This window comes from Paramisgurnus dabryanus, chromosome 13, assembly GCF_030506205.2.
Source record: "Paramisgurnus dabryanus chromosome 13, PD_genome_1.1, whole genome shotgun sequence".
In the NCBI taxonomy this organism is placed as follows: Eukaryota; Metazoa; Chordata; class Actinopteri; order Cypriniformes; family Cobitidae; genus Paramisgurnus; species Paramisgurnus dabryanus.
The window spans coordinates 37,260,853-37,280,966 of record NC_133349.1 but is presented as its reverse complement, the minus strand read 5'-3'; the positions used below and the strand labels follow the sequence as shown (position 1 = coordinate 37,280,966).

Below are 20,114 nucleotides of genomic sequence, written 5' to 3'. Positions count from 1 at the left end.
GACGTATTTTAAGACCGATTGCGTCACAGCAGCGCGACTTAAGGCCAGTAAGGCCGTCCCAATTCAAAGGATACTTAGAATGAAGCCTCAAAATGCGTCCTCATTTCTCCGCGCTGTTGAGGATAGAACGAATGGATCCTTAACAGCCGAGGATATCCCAAGAGTCATTGCGCGTCTGCAACGGCTGCATATTATGGGTGGATATTCTAAAATAAACAATTAAAACCTTTTTTAAATAAAAGTGTATTTATCAGAAAAAATTTTTCTTGTCACTGTTTTAGTATTATAAGTTATGTTTTGTGTTAATAATATTCTTTTTATGTTGCGTATATTTATAAGGTTGATTAATTTGGTATTACTGTTGAATAGTTTAATATACATCAACGTGTCATATTTCTAAAATAAATGTTATTTATGTAAATTATGTAGACAGCAGTATACATACACATCAGGGTTTCCCACATTTCAGTTCAGGCGGCCCGCCTTAGTTTCTAAACCCTACCGCCTTAACTATGTTGTCAAAAAAAAAAAAATAATTCGCTGCACAAAAGGCCGTCAAGTGCATCTCGGAGAATAGCGCATGTGATTCACACCGCGAGCGTGCACGTTCGCCACACAGCAGAAATTTTGGGCTGACAACAAAGGTATTCAGGCCAATTACAACATACAGATTAGCTGGCCAATTAGGGACACAGCGCTTTTCAGATTGATGAGTTTTGTACAAAAGCTACAAAAATAATGTTTTTTTAACCATAAACCACGCAAACACATTGTATTATACCAAAAACACAAAATAAGGTTATATTTTAACAATGAAATAGGTGCACTTTAATAATGGGTGTATGTGCATTTTGGAGCTTTCAATGTAGAGCAAAAAAGATAATGTGGCAGTGTTTTAACATAAAATTATTTTGTATTCAATGTGCTCAACTGATGAAAGCAAGTTGTATACAGCTAGAATGGCATTGGGATTATGTGAGTTAATATAATGTATCTTTAAAAATGAGAACCTATAAATTATGTGTTGCCAAAAAATAACTGTTTTTGAGTATTTAAAATTTTTTTAGCTCATAACTTTGCAATACCTTGTATAACTGTAATCAGATTTCCCAGTGAAATGAAATTTGGATTGTTTGTTTTGATCATTTTCAATGTATTGCTGCAGGTTGTCAGCTGAATGGAAACACCTTTAACACCTCCCATTATTGGATCAGCCCTGTGAAGCCCTGTGTCACATACAGCTGTCAGGTCGGTCGATATTACTGAAAATTTAATGCTGCCAGGTTCTTGTTATCAGTTGGATGAGCTCTTAGCACAGGGGACACACGTCCTGTAGCCGCATACTGTATCATAACAGGCACCACAGTTGCCAACGAGGTGCTGTATTTCAATTTACAGTTATTGTAGTGTTATGCAATTTACAGTATACAGAACAATATTGTATATAATTCAAGTATATTTATTTAGCGATTTTCACAATTGTTCATTGATAGAAAGCAGCAACCCAAACCCCTGAGTTAACTCAACCAAAAACATCATGTCCTTAAAGGAATAGTCTATCCTTTTTCCATATTAAACTATGTTATTAACCTTAACTAAGAAGAGTTGATACATACCTCTATCATCTTAGTGCGTGCACGTAAGCGCTGTGGCACGCTGCAACACTATGATAGCATTTAGCTTAGCCCCATTCATTCAATGGTACCAAACAGAGATAAAGTTAGAAGTGACCAAACACATCAACGTTTTTCCTATTTAAGACAAGTAGTTATACGAGCAAGTATGGTGGCACAAAATAAAACGTAGTGCTTTTCTAAGCGGATTTAAAAAAGGAACTATCTCTGTTTGGTACCATTGAATGAATGGGGCTAAGCTAAATGCTATCGAAGTGTCGCAGCACGCCACAGCGCTTACGTGCACGCACTAAGATGATAGAGGTATGTATCAACTCTTCTTAGTTAAGGTAATAACATAAAATGGAAAAATTATATGGAAAAAGGATAGACTATTCCTTTAATCTTTTGCGCCACTCCCAACAAACCATGAAAATGACATCCTTCAATGACAGCTCCTAAACTATTTGACCTATTGACACATTTGTGATATATTCTATAAAAAGACACTTGGGACTTTATTTTCTGAAGGCCAGTTAGGTAAGAGTTTAAAAGAGTTATAAATGTTTAAGTAAAGTTAAACATTTAATTTTTGTTTCATAAAAGATATAATAGATGTCAAGTGTCAGGAACTGAGGACAAGGAACAGAGAACCCAAGCGCAGACGATATCGGGGAGTGAACATATAACATTTATTAACATGAAAACTGAAACCAAAAACCCACGAGGGGGCAACACAACATTAAACAAGAAATACGACCACTGACTAAACATGATAAACTAGACAAAGATGAAACATTTGCAAAACATAAATGACTGCTTGACATGACATGAATTAACACAATGATCCAGCACAAGACAAGAGACAAGAGGAGATTAAATAGGGAAACTTAACAAGGGTAACACAGGTGCACGGGATGAACCAATAATGAATAATTAACAGGGAGAACAAGGGGGCGGGGACTGAAGACAAGACACCAGAGGCACATGCCACAATAAACAAGGCATGGCCTCCACATTAAACAAGAGACTGTCAGAACTCTGCCATCACAATAAAACATAAATATAAAACCAAACTCTCGTGGCAGAGCCCTGACATCAAGAAAAGCAATGATATCAAAGTCACAGGTTATTTTTTACATTTGAGCTTCATATCACATAAAAATATTTTTCAGGACAAATTTTCAAATATGGCCACTCAGCAGCTCTAAACGCCCCCTGCTGTCCTGATGATATAGATGGTTTCAGCAGTAACAACATAAGCGGCTGTCGCGGTCCGCACGTAACTTCCGGTTAACTCCGCTAATAATAAATAACAACAAAGTACTTTAAACGTAGCTTATTTATATGACAAGGAAAAAACAACAACACATAGGTTACCTAGGAAACCAAAACATTTGTTATTTTCGACCAGGCATTTGTTCAAGAGATCAGTTTAGCAACTAGTCAGACCATTAAAAAAACTAAACCGGATGTAAAGTTCGGATCCAGACGTGTATCGCGTGTGTCCAATGAAACCGTCTATAGAATGGGGTAGAAAAAGCTATGGAAATAATCTGTGGCTATTACCTAGTGCATATGTATCTTCAAAACATTTTTTGGTAAATTAAAAAATGTAATTTACAATTAAATTAGAAAAAGGCGTTTGATTGAAATAAAAGCACACATATTACAATGTCTTTATGAAACCTTTACAAATGGGCCCTATGCAGCCATGCAACAATAATAATCTACTACTGTATGCCATCCCCCCAGTAGGAGACCAGAGCATATTATAGTGTCTGACAGTGTTTTTTTTTTTTTTACTTTTACACCTCTTTAATATTAACTTTAGTTACCTGAGACTGGTGAAGTCAGACATCAATAACGTCAACATCTATGCATAGTCAGTTTTACGTTTGTGGTTGTCACCCCCCCCCCCAAGTCTGTCTGTAAGTCTATGTAGACACATTATGTTTTCATTTTTACCATATTAAGTAACCACATCAAATAGCAAGTAAACATTGAAAGCTTTGTTGAGATAATTTTTTTGTGGACAGGATGGTGTCATCACTGAAGCAGAAATCAGGTGTGTTATTCACTGTAAGAACCCTAAAATCCACCCAAAGAAATGCTGCCCATCTTGTCCAGGTTTGTGTTATCATAATTGTATGTTGAAATAAAGATGTAATCAAAATGCTTTAAACAGCATTCTGCATATTATTGTGCACAACATTTGCTCAAGTCTTAGGTTTGTCTGCAAGTATGATAAAAACTGTACAGCATGGATCTTCAACCGGGGTCCACGGCCCCCAGGGGGTCCGCGACGGGACTGCAAGGGGTCCGCCAAATGATGATTAACCACAAGCTATTTTTTGCTTAAAACGTAAAATATATGTACAAAACGTTACATTTCCCTTTTAAGTTGTGCTTGTGCGTGGCCGCATAGGCGCGCGTTTAGTTTAGCCAGCGGACCAAAATAAAATATCTGAAGATTATTAATGTCCACTCAGGAAGCAGCAGTAGCGACAGAAAAGGCATCATACAACAGGTAAATCTTATAGGCATGTGTGCTTTAACCCTTGTGCATCCTTGAGGACATTTTTGTCCTTTTCAGTTTTTTGTTTTTTTGATAACTTTGCCTGCGTTAATGCTAACTGCATAAAATTTGCCACAGGTGTGCATTTTTATTGGAATTTTAATATTTCACCTTCATTTCCTTTAAAAAAATCTATTTTCTACTAGGTACACAAAATACCTCTCAGGACCTTTTGGACAAAAATGTCCCCATTGAAACCCATTAAAACTGCCATTTTTAATCCTGGTGCCATTCAACTATAAAATGATGCAATCTATGTTAACAGGCTTTCATTCTGTTGGCAAGGCTTCAAAATTTTAATTTTTACTATTTTTTAGGTTTGGCATATAAAGCAAATTATCGCTTTATTGTTGTTTTCTGCTTATGCATATTATAGAGCCAATTAGATATATTATGAAGCTATAATTGTGTGGGTGTGTTGGTATGGATGTCAGAGTGTGGTTTGTATGTGTGTACTGAAAATTTGATGTGTATGTGTGTGTGTACCTGGTAATTATCACGTTGTGGTAACCAATTGTCCCCACAAAGATAGGAGTACCAGTATTTTTGTGACCTTGTGGGGACATTTTGAGGTCCCCATGAGAAAACAAGCTTATAAATCAAACAGAATGATGTTTCTTGAAAATGTGAAGTAGTAGAAGGGTGGGGTTAGAGAATGGGGTAGGTAAGGGGAATAGAATATACAGTTTGTATGGTATAAAATGCATAACGCCTATGAAATGTCCCCACAAAACATGGAAACCAGAATGTGCGTGTGTGTGTGTGTGTGTGTGTGTGTGTGTGTGTGTGTGTGTGTGTGTGTGTGTGTGTGTGTGTGTGTGTGTGCGTGTGTGTGTGCATGTGTGTGAGCGTGTGTGTGTGCGCGTGTGAACAGTTTGAATGAAAAAAAATATATTGTACTGGATATCACAAGACTACAACCGCTGCAAAGGAGGTGTCGTTTTTGTTCATAAAAAACAACAGTGACATTGTGTAAACAAACCAGCATTTGAAGGGTTAAAATTCTGAAAATGAATGAATGTTTTGTCATTGTGATTAGAGCTGATGCTGGTTAAAAAAATTGCATCAGTGAAAGTGGAAAAAAATATTAATCTATAATATTTTTATGACACTTTTTTGACATGGACATTTTTGTCCTTTATGGACCTGAGAGGTAACTTTTTTTTTAATCTGATACTGCATAAAAAATATGAATGCATAAAAATTAATGTTGTTGTTAATCATTGACATATCCAAGGCTGTAATACTCAAAGAAAAAAAAATCTGCTTAGCATTTAGTAAATTGAAAATAATTAAAAATTTTCTTTTTTTTCATAAAAAACAGCAGTGGCATTGTGTAAACAAACCAGCATTTGAAGGGTTAAAATTCTGAAAATTAATGAATGTTTGGTCATTGTGATTAGAGCTGATGCTGGTTAAAAAAATGGCATCAGTGAAAGTGGAAAAAAATATAAATCTATAATATTTTTATGACACTTTTTGGACATGGACATTTTTGTCCCCTGTGAACCTATGTGTAACTTTTTTAAATTGATGCACAAGGGTTAATATAATATAGAGGTTTGTTGCCTTTCTCGTGTATCATCTTTCATCTTTCTTTCAGAATGTTATTTTAGAATCAGCGCGACATGTTGTCTCATCTATATTTTTGAACTTGAACGCCGTTTCACACGGTTCAGATTTAAAAAGCGCTAATTCAACAGGCAAATTACACCACACCGCATCTGCATTATAAGCTGTGACAAAACTATAGCTCGCATTTAAAAATAAATTAACGTGCGCCGTGATGCTTTGTACAAGATTTATAGTCAGGTTGAAATCCGCCTCTCAAAAAGTTGCCCCAAAGAGATGCGCGCAGACTCGTTGCATGTTGTTCTCCTGAGTCTGATATGAAGCTATGCAGAAAATAAACCTGCATTACTCAAACTCATGACAATGATGATACACGAGAAAGGCAACAAACCTCTTAATTATAAAGTAGCACAACCTCTATCCCCACCAGAATAGTCAGTCTTTGTGCCATTCACCATGATCAGTCTTATTTATAAACTGAAAGCCCTTGTCTAATTCACAGTAAAATGAAAATCTATTACACTGCAAATACCTATATTAATATAAAACCTAAATATACTTTAACAAAAAAATATGCATGTACAAAAACAGCATAATAGTGTAATTGTAATAGTGTAAAAGTCTTAATATAGAATGGCTGTGTGACAATATGGTTTGTTTCATTTTATAAAACAAGTCCTTAATTCTGATTGGTCAATAGTTGTTTACCCCACTTTGCCTTGTGCCTAATACGAAAAAGCAGCCTCTCATACCTCACTGCTTACTTAAATATCTGTTTACACATTTAGTATCAGGGGGTCCCTGCTCCATGCCTCTTTCATTTAAGGGGTCCCGACCCAAAAAACGTTGAAGACCCCTGCTATACAGTATATCTGTGTTAGCTAAAGTAGTGTTCATCCAGATTCTTATCTCGGCATACTCTGAATGTTTACAGGCTGTATTTTTGAGGGGCGTTTATATAAGGAGCAAGAGGAGTTTTACCCTGAAGGGAATCCATGTATCAAATGCAAATGTACTGTAAGTATGTCTACAATAATGCTGTTCTTACTAAGCTAATTTTAATAGTCACCTCAATAGCATGTGTAAAAGATTTCTTTATGACAGTAATTTCTTCATGCTTCAAAACAGCTTAAATGTAACTCTTCTCTTGTTTACATTTACATTACGTTAAGACATTTAGCAAGCGCTTTTATCCAAAACGACTTATAAAGATTAGGAAACTGTAAAGCAATTTGTCATTGGGGGGTAATAATACAAAGATGTGCTTATACCAAGTTACAAGTCATTATTCCGAAATAGTACCTGTTGAGAGAGAGAGTTATTTTTTATTATTTAAGAAAGAAGAGGTGGAAATGCAGTCAATATCAATTTGTCAAGTATTTTTTCAAAAAGATGAGTTTTCTTCCAACAGGAAGATCAATCCACCAGCAGGGAGTAGGGATGAAAATAAGCTGAACCGTGATTTAGTGCCCTTTTGTGAAGTTATAAGGTGCTGCTCATTTATTGAACGTAAAGTTCAGGATGGGGTGTAGGAAGGTGTGAAAGTATGCCTGTGCGGTCCCAGTGAAAGTTTTGTAAGTGAGTAGTAGGTCCCGATTGTGTTGCCAAATTGAATGGATGGGTTGTGCTGTATCTTGAATCTTCACTAGGTTCAGCTGGAGGTGGTGTTTCTTCATCCAAGCTGAGATGTCTGCTAGCTGGCTTTAATGCGTGATGTTATGGTGGGATCATCTGGGTGAAATGAGAATAAGATCTGGGTGTCATCAGCATATCAGTGGTAGGAGAAATGTGCCTGTATGATAGATCATAAGGATGTTGTGTGGATGGAGAATTGGAGTGGACCAAGCACTGATCCCTGAGGGACACCAGTGACCATCTGGTGAGCTGCGCAACCCTCCACGACACCCTGAAGGATCTATCGGAGAGATAAGACTTAAACCATTGCAGAGGAGTACCTTAGGTCCTTGGCAATGATAAGGTGGCTAGAAGGATCTGATTGTTGTCTTACCAACAGGTCTAACTGTCTAACATGCTGAGACTTGTTGTAGAATACAAATGCAGAAGTTTATTAACAAACCAGGCAAACAAGATAAATAACATGAACAAGGCAACTTGAAACAATGGCAAATACAATGAATACCCTTAGTAAGGCAGGTTACAGCAGACAATCCTCAGCAACATGAATGACTGAATGGCATGGTTAAATACACAAAGAACAGGAAGTGTAAGTAGAAGCAGTGAGTGAGTATTCATAGTCCAGTTGATGGAGTGGGTGCCACCTGGTGGTAGGATGAATGGTAAATGGAGTCCAGAGATTAGAACTGAGGATTTACAGTGGAGTGACCAGGGCTTGTTTAAAGGGGGATGGAAATGTGCCGGTGAGCAGGGATGTGTTAATTTCAGGCAAATGCGTCTGAAATGTATAAGATGGGAGGTAATTGGTTCGAGAGGGCAGGTGGTTTAGTATGTGCGAACCTATAAACCTGCAAATTTTATTATCAAAAAAGAATATAATATAATTATAATAATATATTTGTATTACCTTATATTGCATGTTGTGCTGTTGAATCATTACTGGTTAGGACTTAGTGTATTGTGAACTTGATTACTAAACTGGTGGTACGGCTGCAAATGCCGCTGGTGTGAAAGGACAATGGGCACACCCTGCTTTCCCTACGCAATGCTTAGGTGACACAAACGTTACGCTTACACATGTAGTGTGAAACTTTAGAGAGAGTCCCTCCTTTTTTAAACGTAACTTCAGCACTAAACTCTTAAAAACCCATTTTATGATTAACAAAAACACAAAAAATCTGTTGTGGTCAATAAAGTTTTATTAATGTTTTACAGAAGCATGAGTATTTGTGTAAAATCACCCATGTTGTGTCTGTTTCCTAGGGAGGTCAAAGCATGTGTTATAAAGTGGTGTGTCCAGTTCTGTCATGCCCATCACACCTCAGTCACACTGTGTCTGGTCAGTGCTGCCCTAGATGTCGTGGTGAGTTTTTTTTTTTTTAGTGGCTCAACGTTTTTGTTGTAAAGACATCAACAATAAACCAGAACCTTAATACACACCAACTTATTAAAGACCTCAAAATCCTAACGTCACCAACTGTATTATTTGATGTTTCTTCACATGCAAAATCATTATAAAATCAACATCATATAGATACATTTGATATGAAATCAAGATTTTATTGTTTCAATACATAAAGATTTGAAATAATGTATTAAAATAGGTAAGTTATCCCACTAAAGATCTATAGGGTTGTGTTAGCTCCACAGTGTTGTCATCTGGGCCCGGTTTTTCAAAAGGTTTAATCCGTATAAAATTGATCCGGATTTAGTAATCCTTTTTTTTTGCGATCCATGATCACGTAATCCAGCTTACACGTAATCAATCTGATCCGGATAGGAACTTTTCAGGATCACCAAATCTGGGTAACCAGTGCTCAAACAGGATAGGAAATCACAATGTAGAACTATAGATATGTAAAGAGCAACAAGTAGAATAGCCAGTGGGGGTCAATATAAGTTGTTTTTTATTATTATTAAAACACACACATTTAAAAAAACTAAAAACAAGAAAAACCCCACCCCATCCTCTTCCAGCAGTCCGCTCATCTGAGACCTACAACACAAACACTGAATATATATATATATATCATTTAGTGTCAGAATAAAATGTATTGTTTTTGGTCAATTTTGACAGCTGTTTGGGGGATTATTTTATTCGGCCAAACTCTTTCTACTTTGCTGTAGGCCTATTCTAAAAGGCTGAATACGTTAAAGCCTACCTAATTACTGTAGCTTGACAGATAAACAAATACAATTAAAACCTTATGAATAAATAGGATATCTTGTAAGATACTGCATGATCCAAATATAGTATTATTTAATACATTTTTAAAGTTTTCATTACATTTTGGGCATGAAATCCATGCTGAATCCACCCTTCTGATGGGATCAGTTTAATCCAGATTTTTTGAATCAAAGTGATCCAAATCCTACAAAAAAGTTCTGAAAAACACAAACTAAAGGTTTGATCCGGATCAAAACCAAGATTGGATTACATGATCTAATCCGATTATGTAATCCGTTTTTTCTTTTGAAAAACCCATTTTCAAGATTTGATCCAATCCGTTATCCAAAATCCTAGTGGATTACTTTTCAAAAACCGGGCCCTGAATTCTTTGTGAGAGGTTGTATCCAAACTGAAACTGGCGTAATGTCTAGTTCTCTTTCAGTCAGTCACTATGACGTTACGTCGTGACCGGAGAATTGGGAATGCTCTTCGCGAAATCAATGTCCTTTAGAAACTTCTAAAACGCCAATGAACTTGGCATGCAGGTATTTGTATATTTATAAGCCAGCAGATCATCTGCTATTGAGAAGCTCTCTCTCTGCTTGTTGGATACGCTGTGTGCTGGGGTTGTTGGAGAAAGAGCACTTCAGCGGAGGCTCGCGGATTCCACCGCTTTACTTTCAGTTTTAAACTTAAGTTTGAGTGTGTGTGTCGCACTCCCCTGTGTGCTTCAACTACTCAGCACAGCATTAAAAAGTGATTTCCTTAAAAGAGGAGCACAAGTTGCATTTGTGTCTTTTAAAAGACATCCATTCACTTGTGGCACGGCGAGTGTGTCTTTTTTTAAGATGTCATTATGTCCATGCAGTTCCGGATGTTGCAGATATAAGGTTCCGTGGTATGGCATTGTCTCTCATGTCTGAAAGTGCCTGAGAGTTCGTGGAAGGTTTGTGTTCCGCGTGCGTGAACATGACCCTCTTGGATTTGCGGAGACAGTTTTCGTACTTCCGGGAACGTCACCCCCCCTTTCTGTTGCGGTGCCTCGTTAAAGGTGCGGTGGCAAAACTCCGGCAAGATGATCTACGTATAGCAGTGCTTAATCGGTCTGCTGGTTTGTCCAGTGGCTCTAAGCATCCTGCTACCATAACCAGAGGTGCCGTTGGAGACTGGTGGTGCGTGTTCTACAACGCTCTAGTCCTCTGTCTCTCCTCACAAGGATTCTGTGTCTGTCGCGGCATCGGAGAGGGGGGCGACTATTTTGGATGCCGCCTCGGATCCGCTCCCTCCTGCGGGTAGGGTTTCGGAGGCCGTGTTCAGCTCCGAGATGATGGCCATGTTCGCTCAGGCTGTGCAGATGGTTGACTGGAGTACCACCATGGTCCAGGAACGTCATCTCTGGCTGTGTCTAGCGGGCATGAAGGAGGTCGACAAGAATCATCTTCTGAATGCTCTGGTTTCCTAAACCAGCCATTTCAGCGACGTGGCCTAGAGCCTCATCCAACAGTTCTCTGCCGCCCAAGAGCAGACTGCGGCCATCATGCCATGTCGGAGCCCAGCTGCCCTCTGTGTGTTACAGCGGCCGGACCCATACCCTCACTTTCACCCCATGGTCAGACCCATCATTTCTCAGGGCTGGTGTTCCACTGATACAGGTCTCCAGGCATGCTAGTGTATGCACAGATGCCTCCACCACAGGGTGAGGGGGCCACGTACGGCGGACTTGCAGCCTCGGAGGTCTGGACATCACCCCAGCTGCACTGGCATATTAATTGGCTCAAGTTGTGGGCTATATATCTTGCTCTCATCCATTTTAGCAACAAGCTCCTAGGCAAAGATGTATTAATTCGCATCGATAACATTGCAACTGTTGCGTATATTCAATTACATTCAATTTTATTTATATAGCGCTTTTCACAGTTGTTAATTGTTGCAAAGCAGCTTTACATAAACATTATTAATACGCTCGCTTGTACGCTTTATCCTTAGCAGCTATATTCTACTTCTTATACTATCTATTGATTTTCAGTGTTCTCTTCTAAATCTACTCAGGTAGATGGTCGGGCTGCGTTTTTCGCGCTTTCGTGTGTCTTGTGGATAGTATGCCATACATACCCGTTTGCCACTGAACCTGCATTAACGACGACAGTGGGGCCTCCAGCCTTAGTCAAACGGGTTGGCACGTATGGTCGGGTTGCGATTTTGGCGCTATCGTAAGTCTTATGAATAGTATGCCATACAGACCCGTTTGCCACTGAACCTGCATTAACGACGACAGTGGGGCCTCCAGCCTTAGTCAAACGGGTTGGTATGTATGGTCGGGTTGCGTTTTTCGCGCTTTCGTGTGTCTTGTGAATAGTATGCCATACAGACCCGTTTGCCACTGAACCTGCATTAACGACGACAGTGGGGCCTCCAGCCTTAGTCAAACGGGTTGGTATGTATGGTCGGGTTGCGTTTTTCGCGCTTTCGTGTGTCTTGTGTATAGTATGCCATACAGACCCGTTTGCCACTGAACCTGCATTAACGACGACAGTGGGGCTTCTGGCCTTAGTCAAACGGGTTAGCACGTATGGTCGGGTTGCGATGTTTTTGGCGTTTTCTCCTGGTCCTGTAAATGGTATACAATATAGACCCGTTTGCCACTGAACCTGCATTAACGACGACAGTGGGGCTTTAGGCCTTAGTCAAACGGGTCGTCAGGTTTAATTTTCTCTTAAAGATCGGAAGGTGACCCTTATTTACCATATATACCCTCGCATTGGGCCCCCAATTTGCTAAATCCTCAACTGTGGATAATATAATTATGCCGCAATAGTTAGTCTGTCTGGAACTAAGCTGAGTTAAACCACATCACTGTGTGACACTTCAATACATATGAACGGCCGCTACGCTAATACGATTTAGTTTTTCTCTCCCTGTCTTGTCCTCGACCCGAGGACAACGAGACAAACAGACCCAGTCCTGGTAGATGTGAAAGTCGGCACACCTCTGATCTACTGGCCGTCCTTCAACGTCATTTGGTTTTTAAGAGGCGCACAAAGGCTAAATCCTTTGCGTCTTCCATCTATTCCTGTTATGTCCTGTACGTGCACTACGTGTGTATGTGAATTAATCTCAAAGCTTTAAGCCCTAAGAACAGCTCTTTGTCTGTTACGGTGGTCAGCAGAAAGGGAAAGCTGTCACTAAGCAGAGGATGTCTCATTGGATTATAGACACAATCGCTCTTGCTTACGAAAAGCAGGGCATTATATGCCCCTTTGGTTAAGAGCCCACTCTACTAGAAGGGGATTCAAGGGGAGCCAATCTTGGGGATTCTGAAGGCACCACTGCTTTGACACGTGTAGCCTTCTGCAACAACATTAAACAATGTATTGAACTGAGTAAAATGTGTGTGTGTGTGTGTGTGTGTGTGTGTGCGTGCGTGCGTGCGTGTGTGTGTGTGTGTGTGTGTGTGTGTGAGTGTAAATGCCCGTTTAACAGTCATTAAGTAATCATGTTAAATAATCGGGATTATGATTTTTACCAAAATAAAATTTATTATGATTTTTCCCATAATCGAGCAGCCCTACTGCAAACATGGAATTTGAAAAATGTTACCTTAATAAATGTAAGGTCATTCCTATTGTATTTGTGTACATTTTAATCATTAATATTAAAGGCACACTCTTTTTATGACTAAAATAACAGTAAAGGTAAAAAAAATAGCCACAAATTAAAACAGAAAAAAATGAATTTGCAAAAATTAAAACGGACAAAACGGAATTTGGGAAAAAATAAAACTGATTTTATAGGGCCCTATGATAGGGCCTGCTGTCTGTTAACATTACCGGTAATAGAATTTATATGCACATGAGCAAATCAGTTCTTTATTATGAGTCAAAAATACATTTGTATTACATTTAATAGGAATAAATGTATTCATGTCACCTATAATTACGTGAACATATTTACTCAAATAAATCAATAAAATTGAGAAAATGTTTATTATAAACAAGTATATATTTCAGCTGTTGCATATAGCTATACACTGTGTTTTGATGGAATTTTGCATGTTTGTTTGCAGCAAAAATCAGCATCTATACAGTGTGTTTATATACTACTTGTATATAAAGATGTTACTTAAACAAATGTCATTCACGCAAATGGCGAAACCCACCTACCTAAGCCATGATTTGCTTTCATTTCTTAAGAAAACTTACAGAGAAATACAGAGACCTTTTATGATCAAAATTTTTCTTTCATAAACAACAAAACATTGCAATTAACATCCCCAAAAAACAAGCAGACTGCTTACGTTGGGTTCCTCAGAGCTGCCGGAATGGAGGAGCAAGCTGAAGCGCCGACGTAGCGGAGGAGGCAGCTGGGCTGTGATATGGCATGATGGCCTCAGTCTGCTCTTGGATGTCCGAACTCTGATGATGCTCTCAGCGAAAACCCGAGCAGTCAGGAGACTATTCTTGTCGACCTCCTTCATGTACACGAGACACAGCCAGAGATGGTGTTCCTGGACCACCAGGCGCCAAGTCAGTGACTGCAGGGTGGTCTGAAACACCGCCGAAATGTGACCATCCTCGGGCAGATCTCTCAGTGCCTTAACCCTGGTAAACCTGCAGAAATGCCTGTTGAGCTTGTGAGGGAAGGGTGGCTGGTTCCTTGGGATGCAAAGTCCACCGTCAAGATTTGTGAGAGGTGACGGCTGAACGGTCGGTTCCAGAAGTAAAACTGGGTTTTTCATGACCAAGTCAACCATCATGAACCTTGGGAAAGAAAGGTACAGGTGGTGGGGGCTGTGCTGTCCTTGCAGCCCCGAAGTATCAGTCATCGAGGCGAGACAGTTTGGGTGGGGGAGGAGTTCTCCACTCCAACCGACCTTCTCTGCAGCTCAAGCAAACATGTCCGCCATCTCAGGGTCGAACACGGCCGCTATCTCACGATCAAACACGGGCTCCACAACCCTGCCCGAAGGAGGGAGTGTGTCCAAGTCTCCTTCCGAAATAGACTCCCCCTCTCCGATGCTGCGACACACATATAATCCAAGTAAAGACCAATAGAGGTCGAGGGCCTTCTGGAGCTTTGCCACCGCACCTTTAACCACTGCTCCCCAACAGAAGGGGAGATGATGTACAGTATGAAACCGTCTCTGTGAATCCAAGATGGTCATGCTCCCCAACGGAGTATAAACCCTCCACAAACGTAGCCTCAGTGTGCTCTCTAAGCATGAAAGACTATATTGTGATCATCCTGGGGACTTATATTTTTGCTTCATCCGGAACTGCACGGATGACATGACACTTTTAAAAAGACGCACTCGTGACACGAGCGAATGGCTGTCTTTTGAAAAAGACACAAATTCAACTCGTGCTGCTCTTTTAGGGAAATCACTCTTTAATGCTGTACTGAATTGATGAACCACACAGGGGAGTGCATGGTCACACTCAAACTCGCGTTCAAAACAAAGTAAAGAGGTGGAATTCTGTTAGTAAGGTCAAGAGAAACATTTCATTCAAATGACCCTACAATACTGAACGTAATATGAACATGATAATAAGTTCCAGAAAGTTTAAATATCTCTGACGGGAAATCAGTAGTTTGACTGAAAGACTTCTACAAGGTCTAATTGTCAGAATTCAGTTTTCTTAGTGTCATGTCTTTAATTCTGAAGTTATGATTTGTACTTCTTGTCTATGGTCTTTGTAGTTCCCTCATGAGTAAGTTCTCATTGGTTTCTCTGTCCTGATGTTATGTTCTAACTTCCTTTTAATCATTATTACTGTTAGATTTGCTAAAATGTACATTTATTTGTACAAACGTAGATTAATATACAACCCCAAATCAGAAAAAGTTGGGACACTGTAGAAATTGTGAGTAAAAAATGAATGGAATAATTTCCAAATCTCATAAACCTATATTTTATTCACAATAGAATATATATGACATATCAAATGTAGAAAGTGAGACATTTTGAGATGTCATGCCAAATATTGTCTCATTTTGGATTTCATGAGAGCTACACATTCCAAAAAAAGTTGGGACAGGTAACAGAAAATTTAAATACACATATAAGGAACAGCTGGAGGAGGACCAATGTTTAGGAATAGGAATGTTGTCCCATTTTTGTCTAAAACAGGCTTCTAGTTGCTCAACTGTCTTAGGTCTTCTTTGTCGCATCTTCCTCTTTATGATGCGCCGAATGTTTTCTATGGATGAAAGATCTGGACTGCAGGCTGGCCATTTCAGTACTCAGATCCATATTCTATGAAGTCTTGACGTTGTAATTGATGCAGTATGTGGTCTGGCATTGTCATGTTGGAAAATGCAAGGTCTTCCCTGAAAGAGACGATGTCTGAATGGGAGCATATGTTGCTCTAAAACTTGGATAAACCTTTCGGCATTGATGGTGCCTTTCCAGATGTGTAACCTGCCCATGCCACACGCACTCATGCAACCCCAAACCATCAGAGATGCAGGTTTCTGAAATGAGCGCTAATAACAACTTGGGTTGTCCTTGTCCACTTTAGTCCGGATGAAATGGCGTCCCAGTTTTCCAAAAAGAACTTCAAATTTTGATTTGTCTGACCACAGAACAGTTTTCCACTTTGCCAAAGTCCATTTTAAATGAGCCTTGGCCCAGAGAAAACGCCTGCGCTTCTGGGTCATGTTTAGATATGGCTTCTTGTTTGACCTATAGGGGTGGTTTCCCGGACAGGGATTAGACTAGTCCTAGACTAAAATAAATGTAAGAGCTGTCCAAACTGAAAAAACTTGCACTGACATATCTTAAAATACGTCAGTGCCCTTTGTTTTGCCTCAAAATGCACACCAGTAATGTTTTTAGTATGGCATGTTTGTTAAAACTAGTTATATTTCCAAATTAAACTAAGGCCTAGTCCTGGCTTAAGCTAATTCCTGTCCGGGAAACCATCCTATAGAGTTTTAGCTGGCAACAGCGAATGGCACGGTGGATTGTGTTCACCGACAATGTTTTTAGGAAGTATTCCAGAGCCCATGTTGTGATTTCCATTACAGTAGCATTCCTGTATGTGATGCAGTGCCGTCTAAGAGCCCGAAGATCACGGGCATCAAGTATGGTTTTCCAGCCTTGACCCTTACGCACAGAGATTGTTCCAGATTCTCTGAATCTTTGGATGAAATTATGCACTGTAGATAAAGATAACTTCAGAAAACTATTTTTCGCCACAGCATTGGGGGAATTGGTGATTCTCTGCCCATCTTGACTTCTGACAGACACTGCCACTCTGACAGGCTTTTTTATACCCAATCATGTTGCCAATTGACCTTATAAATTGCAAATTAGTCCTTAAGCTGTTCCTTATATGTACATTTAAATTTTCTGGCCTCTTATTGCTACCTGTCCCAACTTTTTTTGGAATGTGTAGCTCTCATGAAATCCAAAATAAGCCAATATTTAAAAATGACATATCAAAATGTCTCACTTTCAACATTTGATATGTTATTTATATACTATTGTAAATTAAATATAAGGTAATGAGATTAGTAAATTATTCCATTCCTTTTTTTACTCACAATTTCTACAGTGTCCCAACTTTTTCTGATTTGGGGTTGAACTAGATGTATAATAGAAAATATAAACGGGTTCATACTGTCAGAAACTTAAATTGAAGTTCGCTAGTTAGATATAGACATTTATCCTAAAATGTGTTGATTTAACATTGACTGCTCTTTACAGCCTGGCAATGCAACCATCTTTAACTGTAATTCAAGGAAGATCTTGTAAACAAAATGTATTCCTGCCCTGGACAACATGGCCTGACATACCTTTCATGTGAAATTTAAAATATGCAGATATTCATGTTTGTGTTCACTAGGTCAGAGGAAGGTGTTTGACTTGTCGCCTGGCAGCTGTCTGTTCCACAGTGATGTCTATGAGAATGGTACATCCATCAGCTATGAGAACTGTACAGCTTGCATGTGTGTGGACTCTACAGTGGTGTGCAAAAAGAAGTGCTCGCCTGCCGGCAGCTGTCAAGGCCATGCATGCTGTGAAGAGTGCCAGTCTCATATGATGATGGAAGATGTGAAGTACTGTAGGGTAAAGAACAAGATCTATAGGGTGAGTCATTTAAGTACATCAAAAAATTAATAAATGCATGGAAAAATGATGGGATGACAAAGGACGGCTTATAAAACTGGTGTCTTGTGCAGGTCGAGTCAAGTGAGCTTTATTTATATTAACGTCAACGTTTCAAAATTGATAGTTGATTCAACTTTGTAGCAAATTTACAGCTCTGCTGAGAACAGTGGTACAAAACCCAGCTCAATTTAGTTAAAGGGACACTTCATCCATTTGCATTAAGCTTTGTATATAGTTAGAACCCCAGTCATGTTTTTGAATGGTCGTGCATCATTTCCTCAGTTGCTGCTGTGTCAGGAGAAATACAGATTTCAGTGTTGCACTTCCTTCTTCAATCACCATCCTTCTAAAAATCATCATTTTGCATCATTGAAAGAAGGAAGTCCAATATCTTTGTTGAGGGGGTGAGACTACAAACACTCATTTTCTCTGTCAAATAGGCACCAAATGTATGTTACATTTCAACTACAAATATGACACACTTTCAATAAAGATATACTATTTCTATGGGTGAAATTCTCCTTTAATGCTTTTTTCTCATCAAACAGTTTCTAGAGTCAAATAGATATACTATAAAAGCAACTTTGTCATGTTAAAGAAGAGGAGATTAAAATCTTCGGAGAAATTCATGCTCACGGACCAGTTTTATTTCTGGTCAAATGAATGAACATGTTGGGGGTAATATTTTTCCAATATTTTGGCCAGTTCCACTGCCAGTTAAGCCAACTATGGAACTGTGGACGAATGGCTTTATATGAATTCAAAAAATAACTGCTCTGTTCTGTGTCTTTTGTTTCTTCTCTGTTTAGGATGGTGATAGGTGGTCCTCTGTTAACTGTTCTTTGTGCACCTGTGTTAAGGGAAATATAGAATGTCAGCCTAAGAATTGTGTTCCCATCATTAGCTGTCCTTTGGTATGTCACATTTTCCAAAGTTTGTAAAGTTAATAGACCAGATTTGTAAAGTTAATAGTATGCAATGCTATATTTTTATCTGTGTCTGTATGCATGAATGTATGACGAGCTCACAAATGTGGCAAAACCCACTTAACGCCACCTCTGTCAAAAATAAGATAATGAAATTACCTGAATGCTTTCAGCACGTATTATTTGCACATCAAATATTTTTACTACAAATCTGCTTAACCCTGGCCTCAGGCCATTCAGAAATACAGCTTTGTTGGCAGAATCCATTGCAGTTTTTCTCAATTGCTTTGACACATTTTTTAAAACAGTCTTAACCTTCTCTATACTGTGAGTGCAAATGTCATAATTGTTTCCTGGAGCTTTAGAACTTTATTGCATGTCTGCGAAATGTAGTTACGTACCCAAAAACATTTAATTCATGCTTAAAAACCTAGTTTTTGTGTCAGTTACTTGGCCAAGGCCACCAAATGATAAAGTATTTTGTCATTGGTGCGAGCCACACAGGTCAAAATGTGCATCTGTTTTTTTACCTGAAAGTCAAAATTGATAAAAATCTGAAATTTGTTGAAAAAAAATTCAGATTTTTTTTCTCATCAAAATTTTTTTTCTGTAGTGCATAGAAAAAAATATGTTATTTACGGCTAAATATACTGCTATTTTTAATTTTGTACAAATGTATTAAATGTAAACTGAACACTGAGTTGCTTTTCCAATTACAGTACTTTAAATTTCATATTTCTTACAAGTTACCACAATATCTAAACAAAAAAAATGCTACAAAATAACATCCATGAAAACATATTCTTGGTGTGTCCGATTTCATTATGTGATGCCTTCCATTTTATTTGACTCAATGATCAGAGAGAATAGACAGCCCCTAAACTGTTTTGACAACCTATGAAACAGTAGCTCTTATTTAATTTTGAAAAGACTGGCTTATAGATTTAAACAAATATATTTATCTCTGTGTAAGGCTCATCATGATCTTTTGTTTTTTAGAATAAGATTCTAAACCGCACTGGCTGCTGTCCTGTTTGTACTGACAGTAAGTTGAAAGAAAATTATAGATTATGACTTCATTTCCATTCTAAAAAATCACTTCTGCAGTCACTGTGAAAATAATTAAAGATGTCCTTTTCTTTTTACTCTCCATAACTACAGAGCCAGGCGTTTGTACAGTATTTGGAGACCCTCACTATAACACTTTTGACGGGCGCACCTTTAACTTTCAGGGCACATGTAAATATGTGCTCACTAAAGATTGCTCCCCAGCGGCCAGCTTCACAGTGCTGGTAAAGAATGAAGCACGTCGCACACGCTCTTTTTCCTGGACAAAGTCAGTGGAGCTGCTCACATCTGGCATGAGCATCAGCCTTCACCAACATCTTACTGTTCGTCAGAATGGCACTCGAATCTCTCTGCCGTTCCACAGCACTGATGTCCACATTGACTTGGATGGATATCTACTCAAGCTCACCACCATCACAGGTAGGGCTGACATCCCAGT

At 38.8% G+C, this 20,114-nt stretch overlaps 1 protein-coding gene across 1 annotated transcript in view; it reads left to right on the top strand.

Moving 5' to 3' along the window:
- Positions 1-20,114, top strand: part of bmper (BMP binding endothelial regulator) — a 56,791-nt gene that overhangs the window by 32,524 nt on the left and 4,153 nt on the right. Inside the window, exons 4-11 of the mRNA XM_065243072.2 lie at positions 1,166-1,248; positions 3,653-3,743; positions 6,698-6,780; positions 8,662-8,761; positions 17,416-17,660; positions 18,491-18,595; positions 19,607-19,652; positions 19,769-20,095. Of these exons, the coding sequence (XP_065099144.1) occupies positions 1,166-1,248; positions 3,653-3,743; positions 6,698-6,780; positions 8,662-8,761; positions 17,416-17,660; positions 18,491-18,595; positions 19,607-19,652; positions 19,769-20,095 (1,080 nt within the window). The remainder of the gene's footprint in view (positions 1-1,165; positions 1,249-3,652; positions 3,744-6,697; positions 6,781-8,661; positions 8,762-17,415; positions 17,661-18,490; positions 18,596-19,606; positions 19,653-19,768; positions 20,096-20,114) is intronic.